Source organism: Carettochelys insculpta, chromosome 2, assembly GCF_033958435.1.
Source record: "Carettochelys insculpta isolate YL-2023 chromosome 2, ASM3395843v1, whole genome shotgun sequence".
Classification (NCBI taxonomy): domain Eukaryota; kingdom Metazoa; phylum Chordata; order Testudines; family Carettochelyidae; genus Carettochelys; species Carettochelys insculpta.
In genome coordinates, this window is record NC_134138.1 from 99,278,625 (window position 1) to 99,292,437 (window position 13,813).

At 46.4% G+C, this 13,813-nt stretch overlaps 1 protein-coding gene across 4 annotated transcripts in view; it reads right to left on the minus strand.

Annotated features, from left to right (window-relative positions):
* SPIRE1 (spire type actin nucleation factor 1) overlaps nt 1–13,813 on the minus strand; it is a 226,253-nt gene that overhangs the window by 194,307 nt on the left and 18,133 nt on the right. For all 4 annotated transcript variants that reach the window (XR_012644467.1, XR_012644466.1, XM_074987484.1 and 1 more), the window contains exon 2: nt 7,797–7,831. Coding sequence is in view for 2 of the 4 variants with exons in the window: in XM_074987484.1 (XP_074843585.1) it covers nt 7,797–7,831 (35 nt within the window). In the remaining 2 variants the exon portion in view is untranslated. The remainder of the gene's footprint in view (nt 1–7,796; nt 7,832–13,813) is intronic.

Here is a 13,813-nt window from a genome sequence, read left to right on the forward strand (position 1 = left end):
GCACTTTTGGATTACTAATATATGCAAATCAAAATGTCTTACTGTTGATGTTTTTCACAAACTAAATGACTCAAAGATCAATTTACTGGAGTCAAAAAAATAATGGTATTTTCATCATCCAGGAACTGAACTGCTGTCAGCGAAATTCCGGTCCTTCTGAAACCAATGGAAGTTTTACTGCAGATATCAGCAGACAGGATTTCACCACAGATCTTGCGTTACCTCATGGCTTACAGATGGCCTACCAAGACTCTCTAAAACCTGGAAGATGGACACCAGCAACTATGTCATGGAGACAGCACCACAGATTTAATCTAGATCAGTGGTTCCCAAACTTTTCAGCATCATACACCACCTTTTGATTTTTGAGAAACCCTCATGCCCCCCCGCCCCATGTACTTGGATTTTGTTCCAGTTGTATTTTAGTGCCGGTAAAAGACAATTCTGAATAAAAAATGTTGGGGTTTGAAGTCAGCGTTTTCACATTCTTACTGATATTTAAATATATGATGTTTACCGTTATCCAAGCCCCCTTTAACAAAAAATTAAATTCGTAATTTGAAATAAACACAAAAGCTTGACATAGAAATATTATTTAAAATTAAAAATAAGCACAAATAATTTTTCTTAGCCCCTTGTCGCTGCCTGGTACAGCCCCAGCTCGCCAGCTGCCTGATCCCCATGCCAGCCTCCAGAGCCGCCCACGCCAGCCGCCCACCCGCCTGAGACCTGCACTGCCAGAGCCCCCTGCCTGAGCCCCACGCCTCGGGGACCAGCCACTCGCTTGCTCGCCAGCTGCCAGCCATAGGTTAAAGATCACAATGACAAGTGCAGGAAAGGCAAACAGCAGCAGTCGCTACAGATGGATGACAGTGGTAGGATACAGCCATATTCAAAACCGTAATTTAGTAGTGAATACCACACAGTGGAACCCAGTTTAATGTGTGGATTTAGAGGCAAAGAAATTGCTGCACTGGATCAAACCAATGGCCCACCTTGTCTAGCATTTTACCTTTACCTTCTTTATGCTCTATTTTTGTTTCCTTGCTTAGAAATTCCTACTACAATGTTTAAGTAGTTTTATATCATTTGTTTATATGTTATTGATGAATAAGGAGACCATCTGTCCTGTTTTTACTAGGACAGTCCCTTATTTAAACTGTTTCACAGACATCCTCATTTCTTCAGGAAAATGGGCAAATTGTCCTGTATTTTGCCAGACTCCTATTCCCCAGCACCCAGTATCTCAGGGCAGCAGCCCAGTTCCCTGGTGCCCTGTGCCTTGAGGCAGCAGCTCCTGCTGCAGGGGAGCTCCTCCCTGGGGCAGCTGCCCCATTCCGCGGCACACCACAGTGACAGCCCCTTCTGCCCGTGAGCTCTGCCACAGGGTAACTGCCTCATTCCCTGGCATCCCGTGCCTTGAGGAGGCACCTCCTGCTGTGGGGAAGATCCTCCATAAGAACAGCCATACTGGGTCAGACCAAAGGTCCATCTAGCCCGGTAGCCTGTCTGCTGACAGTGGCTAGTGCCAAGTGCCCCAGAGGTGGTGGACTGAAGACAATGATCAAACGATTTGTCTCCTGCCATCCATCTCCAGCCTCTGACAGTCAGAGGCCAGGGACACCATTCCTACCCTTGGCCAATAGCCTTTTATGGACCTAACCTCCATGAACTTATCTTTAGCTCTTTCTCAAATTCTGTTATAGTCCTGGCCTTCACAGTATCCTTTGGCAAGGAGTTCCACAGGTTAACTATGCGCTGAGTGAAGAACTTTCTTTTATTAGTTTTAAATCTGCTATCCATTAATTTCATTTGGTGTCCTCTAGTTCTTGTATTATGGGCACAACTAAATAACTTCTCCTTATTCACCCTCTCCACACCTGTCATAATTTTGTATCCTTCTATCACGTCCCCCATCAGTCTCCTCTTTTCTAAACTGAAAAGTCCCAATCTTTTTAGCTTCTCCTTATATGGGACCTGTTCCAAGCCCCAAATCATTTTAGTTGCCCTTTTCTGAACCTTTTCCAGTGCCAGGCTATCTTTTTTTAGCTGAGGAGACCATATCTGTACACAGTATTCAAGATGTGGGTCTACACATACATTTATACAGGGGCAGTAAGATACTCCTTGTCTTATCTTCTATTCCTTTTTTTAATAATACCTAACATCCTATTTGCCTTTTTGACAGCCTCTGCAAACTGCATGGATGTTTTCAAGGAACTATCTACGATACCGCCAAGATCTCTCTCCCGATTAGATATAGCTAAATTAGCCCCCCATCATATTGTAAGTATGGTTGGGGTTATTTTTTCCAATTTTTTCCCATTACCTTACACTTATCCACATTAAATTTCATCTGCCATTTTGTTGCCCAATCACTCAGTTTGATGAGATCTTTTTGAAGTTCTTCACAGTCTGCCTTTGTCTTGACTCTCTTGAACAGTTTAGTGTCATCTGCTAACTTTGCCACCTCACTGCTCACCCCTTCTCCAGATCATTTATGAATAAATTGAACAGGATTGGTCCTAGGACTGACCCTTGGGGGACACCACTAGTTACCCCTCTACATTCTGAAAATTCACCATTTATGCCTACCCTCTGTTTCCTGTCTCTTAACCTGTTCTCAGTCCACGAAAGGACCTTCTCTTTTATCCCATGACAACTTCATTTACATAAGAGAGTCTATGATGAGGTACCTATCAAAGGCTTTCTGGAAATCTAAGTATACTATATCCACTGGATCTCCCATGTCTGCATGTTTGTTAACCCCTTCAAAGAACTCTAACAGACTAGTAAGACATGATTTCTCTCTGCTGAAACCACATTGACTTTTGCCCATCAAATTAAGTTCTTCTATGTGCCTGACAATTTTATTCTTTACTACTGTTTCAACTAATTTGCCAGGAACTGACGTTAAACTTACTGGTCTGTAATTGCCAGGGTCACCTCTAGAGCCCTTTTTAAATATTGGTGTCCCATTAGCTACCTTCCAGTAATTAGGTACAAAAGCAGATCCAAAGGACAGGTTACAAACTAGTGTTAATAGTTCTACAATTTCCCATTTGAGTTCTTTCAGAACCCTTGGATGAATCCCATCCGGTCCTGGTGATTTGTTAACACTAAGTTTATCTCTCTGTTCCAAAACCTTCTCTAATGACACTTCAATCTGGGATAGTTTCTCAGTTTCATTTCCCACAAAAAACGGTGCAGGTTTGGGAATCTCCCCAACATCCTCAGCCATGAAGACTGAAGCAAAGAAATCATTTAGTCTCTCCGCAATGGCTTTATCCTCCTTGATCGCTCCTTTTGTATTTGTATCATCTAGGGGACCCACTGGTTTTTTAGCAGGCTTCCTGCTTCTAATGTATTTAAAAAACATTTTGTTATTACTTTTTGAGCTTTTGGCTAGCTGTTCCTCAAAATCTTTTTTGGCTTTCCTTATTACAGTTTTACACTTAATTTGGTAGTGTTTATGTTCCCTTCTATTTACCTCACTAGGATTTGCCTTCCACTTTTTGAAAGATGCCTTTTTATCCCTCACTGCTTGTTTTATATTGGGTTAACCCATGGTGGCTCTTTTTTCAGTCTCTTAGTATGTTTTTTAATTTGGGGTACACATTTCAGTTGTGCCTCAATTATAGTGTCTTTGGCATCCAGTGATGCCAGGGATCCCTGCCACAGGGCAGCTACTGCACTCCCTGTCCCCCCACCCTCATGACCAGGAGACTACAGACCCCCTATTTTCAGCACTTCCTCTCCCCACCAGGAGCTTGTGGAGCCCCATCCTCCACTCCTTCTCACTGGAAGGCCACAGAGCCCCATCTCCAGTGCTGCACCATGGCACACTAGCCCCCATCGCCAATGAGCCCCCCATGGAACAGCAGCCTCCCATCCCCAGAGGCCGGTGTCCTATATTTGCCATAGGGCAATGTGGTCACCCTATGGATGAGAACACACAGAACTTTCTAATTAAGCCTCAGGTGTTGCTTCTACGTATAGGTAAAGTTTTTGGTACTGTCAGTAAAGCCAGCAGGCTCAGTTAGGGCATGTCTATACTGCAAAGTTTTGGAGACAAAAATTAATGTTGACGTGCAGAACTCAGAAAAAAAAAGTTGCAAAAGTGTGTTTACACCGGCTTCATCATTCAACAGATTATGGCCATATTTTTTAGTTCCCTGGTCAATGGACTGAGCGGTGCACTGTGGGTATGCATCCCACAGTGCCTGGAGACACCTTCTTTTGCTAAACACTGTAGGAACGCTGAATGGAGTGCAGCACCTCTTGGAAACATGAAAAAAGTCCCGTCGAACACTGCTTTCCTCCAAGGGTTTCGAGCTCCCCACGCACATCTCTCTTATGCTGTATAGTGTCATGATAACATCATGCACTACAGCAGAACTACTGCTGAAGTTACTGACAGAGGAAGAACAGTCGCAGGTGGATGACACTGTGAGTGACAAGGAGAGCAGCAACCTGGTACTGTATTTAGCTGCCAAAGAGCATTGTATAGGACAGGCCATGGCTTTTGTGCTAAGGAAACTAGCATTGACGGTGGTATTGCCTTGCCATGCAAGTGCGGGATGAAGACCAGAAGACCACTGGCTACAGCTTTCAGATGTGTAAAGCAACTTTCCTGGAGCTGTGTGATGATCTGACTCTACAACGGCAGCGCAGAGACACTTGAATGAGAGCTGCCCTGTCAGAAAGAGAAGCCTGAATATGTACAATTTCTCTAAAATCATGACCGGACACATTTTCTGGGACCATCTGGACAGACAAAAGACATCTGGGAAGACTGTTTCAACTGATATATATATAAACCCCCAAACCCTCCCCAATCTCTACTAGTAAGCCTGAAGGTCACAGTCCACAGACTTATCTTTAGCACTGTAGCATAAACCTAACTATGTAGATGATCCATTTCATACCGGAGCTCAGATTCTAAAGCCGAAGGGAGGCAGTAGATTTCAGAGTCCAATCTGGAATGGCCACATGGCTATTTTTAATAGTGTAAGTCCGGAGAGCCAGAGTCTGTAGACGTAGGCTCTGAGCCTTGCTGTGGGTGGTTTTGGTTTTGGTTTGGTTTGGTTGTTTTTTGCAGTGTAGACACAGCTGTAGACATGTGGCTGTCACAGCAACTGTTAAGAATTTCAAGACAAGACTATCTCTACAAGGCAGAATGTATTATTTAGTCTGCAAATATTAACGTAATTTGGGAATTTCAAATTGTTAGCAGTTGATGTCAAGGAACAACTGGTTGAAGAGTTAGTACTGTACCCTATTACATAAGGTCTTGAAATTAACCTATGAAGATGAGTTGATAATGTGAACATAAGCATTCTCATACTTTGGAGGCAAAACTGATTGTTAAAGACACAAGGCAAATTCTCTCCTCTGTCAAGGTACATTTGGGGTACCAAAGGAACTGCCTCCCTGATTCTCAACCCTGCCTCAGTCAAAATGTAAATTAGAGAAGACTGGGAGCTTCTCTAATCTATCTACAGCAGCTGGATAGGGTTCCACACTAACCATATACCAGTTAAGCACTGCTGTACAGAAGCAGTGCCCCATCCTGCTTCTAGCCCAACTTTCCCCATCTCCATCATATGGAGTCAGGCATAGGAGAGTTCTGCTCTCTGTATGACAATTGAGAATTTTGTTCTATAAGGGGAAATCCCAATGGGCCACCTATAGCCAAATTCCACGTGTACAGCAATTAGGGGTAAGAATCTGCTCCATACTAGTTATATACTCCAAAGATTATGGTAAATTATAAAGGAAACAATGAATGTATACAAAGTATCTTCTGGTTTGATCATATGTGGTATGACAATCTTGTACTTTAGCATATCTTAATATATAATTGAGACTATTTACATGTATTATGACCGTGTACTAGATGTTTTTAAAGTAACCTTTGAAGACATTATTTACTTTGTTTGTTTGAAACTGGGTTACATATATCATTTGAATATATGCTAACTGATTATTTAGACAATCATATTTGCCTCTAATTAACATGGTGTTTAGTTAGTTGAGAGAAATGCTTTGCATGATTTAATAATAATCAGCTTCATATCCAACTTTAAGTGGATTATGTACTATTTCATGAAAAACAGGAGACATAAATGCTTGTTTGTCTATTTCTAATCTCCCAAACATGCCTTTGTATGAACAGTCATAACCCTAGTTGACATTCATTGGAAAGAACAAGTGGTTGTACATTATACCTCAGCAGTCACAAGTCAGCAAAATGGTTACACACAAATCCGCTGCTTTATTGGCCAAAATAACGTGTTGCAACTTATATTGATCGTGAGTATACTAACTATTTATTACCAGCACTACTGGTAATACAATGCAGCCCTTGCCAGTTTCCTAATGTAGGACAGCCATCAGGCAGCACAGAACATATTTTCTAGGTTCAGAATAATTTGTGGTCATTTTTTAGAAAAGCTTTTTATTTTGTTTTGTTTTGTTTGTTTTTGGGGTGGGGGAGTTTGTTGCTTCTTGGCTCTGGAAAGGGAAATTTTAAGAAGAACGAAACAAATCATGAGGACATCACTCTCACAAATATGATCTTGCAGTAAGTAGTCTAATTAATTTGCTTCCCACTCGTGACAATCTAAGGCTGCGTCTACACTAACTCCTTACTTCAAAGGGTGGATGGTAAGTAGGGTGTCGGGAGATTATTAATGAAATGCTGCGCTGCATATGCAGCACTTCATTAAGCTAATTCTACCCCACGGCAACTTCAAAGTGTTAAACTTCAAAGTGCCAGCTCACGTGTAGCCACAGCTCACCCACCGCTATTTCGAAGGTGGCCCAGAGTACTTTGCAGTACCGGAGGATGAGCTGCTGCTACACACGAGCCGGCACTTCGAAGTTTAAAACTTCAGAGTTGCCGCGGAGGAGAATTAGCTTGATGAAGTGCTGCATATGCAGCGCAGCATTTCATTAATAATCTCCCGACACCTTACTTACCATCCTCCCTTCAAAATAGGGAGGTAGTATAGACAAGCCCTAAGTGTAAAGAATCCAGCCACCCTGAATCGCTTCTAATCATGCAGTCCGTATACAAATCACAACCACCTCTGAGCCATCTAAAGTTAAGAGTATTGGAAAATGGTTTCTGTGAAAGAAGCCCTAGAAAGCTCTGCATTATACAACACATAAATTGGTTGAAAACTGAACCAGTTTATGATGCTTGCATAACCTTTCCCAGTTTCTTTCTTCTCTTATGAGCATAGGACAGAATATCCTGTAGCGCAGTATTCCCTCACTATATAGATATTAATTCAACTCAGGCCCACCGACGGACGGATGGGAGCGAAAGGTGCAACAGTGCCAGGGCCCAGCAATTCAAAGGGCCTGGGACTTCTTGTCACCACCACTGCCACTGCTGTGGCATCAGCAGTGGCTGAAGCTCTGGTCTCTTTAAATCGCCACTGGACTCAAGCCTCATGCAGCTTGCTCTGGGTGGTATAGAGTACTGACTGGGGGAGGCTACCTGCAGCCCCACCCCTTCCACCCAACGCCCTGCACCATCCATGGTCGAGAGCAGGTCACCCAACCCCTTCCCCCCTACACGCACACACTGCCCTGGGGCCTGGTCAGTCTGCTGTGCCCGCCCCCCGGCTCCCACACAAGCCATACATACAATTTGTATTTTATGGAAGAACTTGGTAATGATAAATGTAATATAAAAATATATAGCAGATTCATTTATGAGAAATTAGTAGCAAGAGTTGCTGAATTAATAAACACCAACAGGAAATTTGGGATACTTCTCTTACCTCAGTTTCTGTGCAGTGTGACCGTCCTGATTTACCTACAGAAAAAAAGACAAAAATATTTTCATATGGCTTGAAGTAAAATGTAACAGCTGGCGGCTCAAAACTAAATTCTTATTTAAGTCCCTTAACAGAACATTACATGAGACCTTGCTATATTTAGTACAGATTCAGTTAAACTTCTCCATAAGTGCATTTCCAGTCTGCTGACTGAAGTCCATTTCAATCAAGAAAAATAGATAATTAAAAATAATTAGCAGTTCATGTGATATGTAAAAAGTTATGGTATTGTCTTCAGTAACTTAATTAGGCATTTCTGTGGCTTCTAAGGCATTACAGTAACATAATTGGGTGCCTATTTGTTCTACTGAAATGTGTGATCAATTAAATTAATATATCCATTTATGCATCAAATATATTTAATAAAAACATAGAAACAATTTGTTTATTTTAAGCCTTTTTCACAGTGTCTACTTCTCTAAACATGAGGCTTCAGTGCACATGATACTATCGTTATAAGTAGCAACAGCAAATAGCTATGGAATTTTTTTTTAAATCTACTTCCTCATGTTGTATGTCCTATCTCTAACTCCCAACTGCATTCAGAAGAAAACACCAATCATTTTATTCCTATAATTATTTTGGTGATAATAAATGTCAGTACAAGCATTATACATAAATTCAAACACAGAGAGGTATTTAAAGTAAATATGGTTCTTCTTCATAACTTCCCTGTACAACTTTCTTATCAAATTTTCCAACATTAGTCTACTTTTCTTTTGTCTGATTTGTGTTAACCTAAGTAATGAGCAATATAATGATCAACAAATCCAAAATTACAATCCTTGGTGGGTTTTTTTGGCATGGTATGGCAGCCATACAACCAAAATGTGATTCATGACCCTGAAGTTCAATAACACTAACTCTACAAGAATCAGATCTAGACCTTTCCAACTTTCCTGACTTCATTTACACAGATAGCCAGAGACACTAACTTCTCCTATGAATATAGTGTATATTGAAAAAAACAAACATTATTGATTATGTTAAGTTAATGACACAGAGCACTCCCGGGAAATCTGTAACTGTCTATAGTTAAGAACACTCTCAAAAGACATGGAACAAAGCATGTTATGTGTGTGATTATTCCTTCTTTCCTCCCCTTAACAACTATATGTTAGAAGGTAAATGAGAATAGAGGGGAAAAGCCATTGTAAGTCTGTTTTCTTTTTAAGCATAATAGTGCTGGTCATGATCAGTAAGTTAACCTTTGTCAATACATGACAACAAGGCTGTGTCTGTACTAACAACAAACTTCGGAATGGCCATGCTAATGGCCCAGCCGAAGAATACTAATGAGGCACTGAAATGAATATTCAGCACCTCATTAGCATGCAGTCAGCCGTGGCACTTTGAAAGTGCCGCGGTTCACTTGCGTGCGGCTCAGTGACACGGGGTCCTTTCGAACGGACCCTGCCAACAATGAAATCCCCTTATTCCTATCAGCTGATAGGAATAAGGGGATTTCGATGTTGGCAGGGTGCTTTAAAAAGGACCCCCATGTCGACAAACTGCAGGCGAGTGAACTGTGGCACGCTAATGAGGTGCTGAATATTCATTTCAGTGCCTCATTAGTATTCTTCGATTTGGCCATTAACATGGCCATTTAGAAGTTTTTTGCAAGTGTAGATGTAGCCCAAAAGAATCCACAAATACAATAGAAGGGAAAACAGCTCTTAACATTTTTAGCTTTGAGGACATGTCATTTGGATTCAACCCTAGGAAACTGGTGGCTTTCCTCCAATTTTAAGCAGAGTGGACTTAACTGATCTAAAGGAACATAGATGAATTAAGCCATTAACACATGCTGAAATATGTGTCCTCCTTTTTGCTGTGGTAATCATACTCCAATTATAGGGCCACCAATCAAGAAGAAAAAACGTTGCCAGCTTCTGCAGAAGTGTCTCACAGTAGGAAGAAATCTCTGCAAGGTCCCCATCACAGAACTTCCATTAGACTTTTTCTTTTTAGTTTGTTCCACTGGAGAAGGAAGTGATGGCATTTGCTTCTGTGAACAACAAACAAGGATTCCATTTCCAGAGTCACTGGTTTCAGAGGACTGGCAGAAGATCAGGATGACTCAGGCAGAAAGATGTGTGCATTCACAACAACTCTGGAGCCCCTTGAGATTTCCTAACTTCTGATTGTTTGACTTGGCAGCCTTAATACTTTTATTTTAACATAGCTTTGTGAGTGTAAATACCTAGTTTTTTTTTTAAAAAAACAGCAAAAAAAGGAGAAGGATCATCATGATGAATTACAGAGACACCTGCATGGCTCTACTACATACCTCTGCCACTCAAGCTAATGGAACAGTTGATAGTAGTAGTAAGTAGTTATCCTCTGTGTGTAGCAGTAATAGAGGGAAATGAGACGCTATGTTAATTGATATCTGCAACAGAAAAGTGGTGAGACGCAGGAATCTGTGGCTCTATTCCAGGTTCTGTAAGGTAGGGGGTTTAGTGGGTACTAACTTTTCTGCCCATTCCCCTCAAGCGTGAGCCCTTCTGCCCTGTTTACTAGCATTGTTAAGTCCTTAAGGGTTCTGCCATTTAGCTCACCGGATGAACAGGAATTTACATTAATCCATGATGACCAGGCACCAGCAATATCCCTGGTCTGGGGTCCAGATCCAGCAAAGCCTGGGGCTAGACCTCTTGCACCAGTGCCACCTGCTGTACCCATCAGTGTGTCCTCTAGCCTGCCTGCCACCCCGGATGATTTCAAACAGCCAGAGGGCCCCTGCTAACACTATCTACAGCACAATAGGGTGAGAACAGCTTCATGCTGCTTGTTCCACATGGCACATCCTTGCAGCCCCTGGGCAGTGTAGGGGAGCTGTGTCTCCGTAAGCTGCCCCACTCTGGGCACTCCTGCAGACAATGGGAAGGTGTAGGTGCCTTGCTTGTGGGAAGCAGCACATGGAGACTTCCTGTCCTCACCCCACACCTAGGTGCTGATGCCAAGGTGGATGCTCCAGATAGGCACTGCACTCCCCATCCCCTCCCCTGCTCCACCACTCTCTCCCACAACCTGCACCTCCCAGTCTCTCCTGCATTAACCCAGAGCCTGCACCCAGTGCTTGTACCCCAGTCCTTCTCCTGTACCCAAACTCCCTCCCAGAGCCCAACCCCTCATATCTCCTGCACCCGTACTTGCTACCAGAACCTGCCCCTCATCCCTTACTCAAGTCCACAGCCTTCACCCAGCAGCCAAACTTCCTCCTAAGTCTCCGCCCTTCCTTCACCTAAACTCCCTCCCAGAGCTTTAGGCAAATGTGTTGGGGCAGGGTACATGGTCTGGGCATTCTGTAAACCTGCTGCCCCTGTTCACCAAGATTCTGCACAGAAAGTGCATGAGAAATGTTGAAAACATATTGACAAAGTTGCAAGGACCAGAGCTGCCCAGAAGACTAGGACCATTATTGAGTATATTTCCAACCAAGCTGGAAGAAAGAACCTGCAGGTCAACCAACTCATTAGCACTATATCACCAAAAGATTAGATCAATCTGGTGTGATATGTTGACATTAAAAATGGCATCCCAAAACTTCCTGGTTACCAAGATGATTCAACAACACATAAACCGCATCTACACTAGCCGGCTATTTCAAAATAGCCGCGCCAACTTCGAAATAGCGCCCACAGGGTGTACATGTGCTGAGCACTATTTCGAAGTTGAAATAGACATAAGGCGGCGAGACGTTGAAGTCGCTATCCTCATCAGGAGATGGGAATAGCGCCCTACTTCGATGCTGAACGTCGAAGTAGGGCACGTGTAGATGATCCGCGTCCCGCAACACTGCAATAGCGGGGTCCTCCATGGCGGCCATCAGCTGAGGGGTTGGGAGACGCTCTCTCCAGCCCCCGAGCTCTATGGTCGCCGCGTGCAGCAGCCCCTTACAGCTCCCCACCCCCTGAGTTCCTGTGCAGGAAGCTGAGAGTGCATGCAGGCAGCAGCACAGACACATGCCCAGCCTGCACGTCCTCACCAGCCCCAACCCAACACTCAGCACCCATGGCATCTAGCCAGCCACCCAAGCGCCCACAGGGCACCCCCCCAAGGGGACCCAGGGCTCCCAGCCTGCCAGCCAGCAGGGGAAGAGGCAGCAGGGCCCCTCCTGGACGGAGACCGAGATCCGGGAACTGCTGGGGCTCTGGGGCGAGGAGGAGGTGCTCCAGGTAACGGGGAGCAAGAGGCGGAACGTGGATGCGTTCGCTCAGCTGGCCGAGGTCCTGGCTGCCTGGGGTCACCCTGCCTCCACTCCTGACCATGTCAGGAGTAAGGTAAAGGAGCTGCGGCAGGGTTACGCCCGGGCCCGGGACACGGCCAGCCGATCTGGGGCCACCCCCGCCGCTTGCCCTTTTTACAGGGAGCTCAGGGAAATCCTGGGCCCCCGGTACACCTCCTCCCCCCCGGCCACCCTTGACACCTCGGCCGATGAGCCCCAGCAGGCCCCAGAGATGGAGTCCACTCCGGAGGCCAGCCCTGCACCCCAGGAGCCCCCCCAGGAGCCCACCCCTGGGACACCGGAGGAGGAAGAGGAAGAGTCCTCCAGGGACGGGGGGCTCCAAATCGATCTCCCCTCCCACAGCCCCAGCAGGGTGTCCGCCCGATGGATGTCCCCCGACCATGGGAGCGGACCGTCAGGTATGTACCCTCCCGGTGCACACCCCCGGGGTTAAGGGGTGGGGACAAGAGACATGACCAGGGCCCTCCACACACCCAGATGACCATGGCCCCGAGGACAGCAGTGGCATGTCCCTCAGAAGAGTCCATCAGCACCTGCCCCCCAGCAAGACAGCGCCATGCCCCATCCCTGGGGATGGGGGGAGCAGAACCTAGGGTCCCCTGGGGTGCAGGGGGGGTTGGACACCCATCATCATCATCAGCGTCTCCAGGGAACGGGGATAGGGAACCAGCAGCAGAGGGGTGGGGGGACAAGGGTCACGGGTCAGGGCCCAGACTAACGGCTGTCTCCACTCGTCTTCCCCCCTGTTCCGCAGCTGCACCATCGGAGGGCCCGGAGAGCACCGGCGCGGCATCTGTGGTCCCGGATGGCCCACCGGGGCCATCGCAGCAGGCCAGCCCCTCGGCGGAGCACGGACCAGCCCCAGGACAAGCCCGACAGCGTCGGAGCCATCCGCGGGTGCCCATGGACCGCCAGTTGCTCGCCACCCTCCGGCGTCAGCTGGAGGTGTCCGAGCGGCGCCTGCAGATGGAGGAGCTGCAGCTCCATCTCCAGGAGCGAGCGCTGGCCTGGTGCCACGAGGCTTGGGGGGCCTTCATGCGCACCTTCCAGGACATCCTGCGGCACTTGGCCCCCCCTGCCCTCTGCCCGCTGCTCCGCCTGCCATCCCTACACCATCAGCCGTCCTGGGGCCTGCCACCAAAGGGGACCATGGGCCTCCGGACACCACCCGGCCCTATCTGCCGGTTCTCCCGGCCCCCACCCAGCCTCGACGGGGCCTCCGGCCCAGACGTGGGTCATGCCCCCCCACACCAGGCGCAGGACAATAGGGGGTGCATGGCCGAGGACGCTGCCCCCCAAGGCCCCCCTCCTTTGGAAGTATTCCCCCCATCCTTGTAAAAAGTTTTTGTTCTACCCGTTTAGTACCTGCCCCCCCATGTACATAGTTCCCCCCTTCTTCTTTTAATAATACACATTGCACAGTTTTGTTTAAAAAAAAAAATTCCATTTATTGAACAGAAGTGTGGGGGTGCGTGTGCTCTCGGGTTCTCTGTGGTGTGCGCGTGGGGGCAGGGAGCGTTGTGGAGGATGGGGGGTGCAGTGGGTGGCTCACCCGCAGCTGGCCCTGCCAGCTTTCACCCCGCAGCCTGGTCAAAATGGGCCCGCAGGGCCTCCCGGACCCAGATCCCCTCAGGGTCGACCTGGCGACTGGGGGCAGCAGGTGGCTGGACGTCGGCCCTGCCAGCCTCCACAGGCCAGCCCTGGAAGA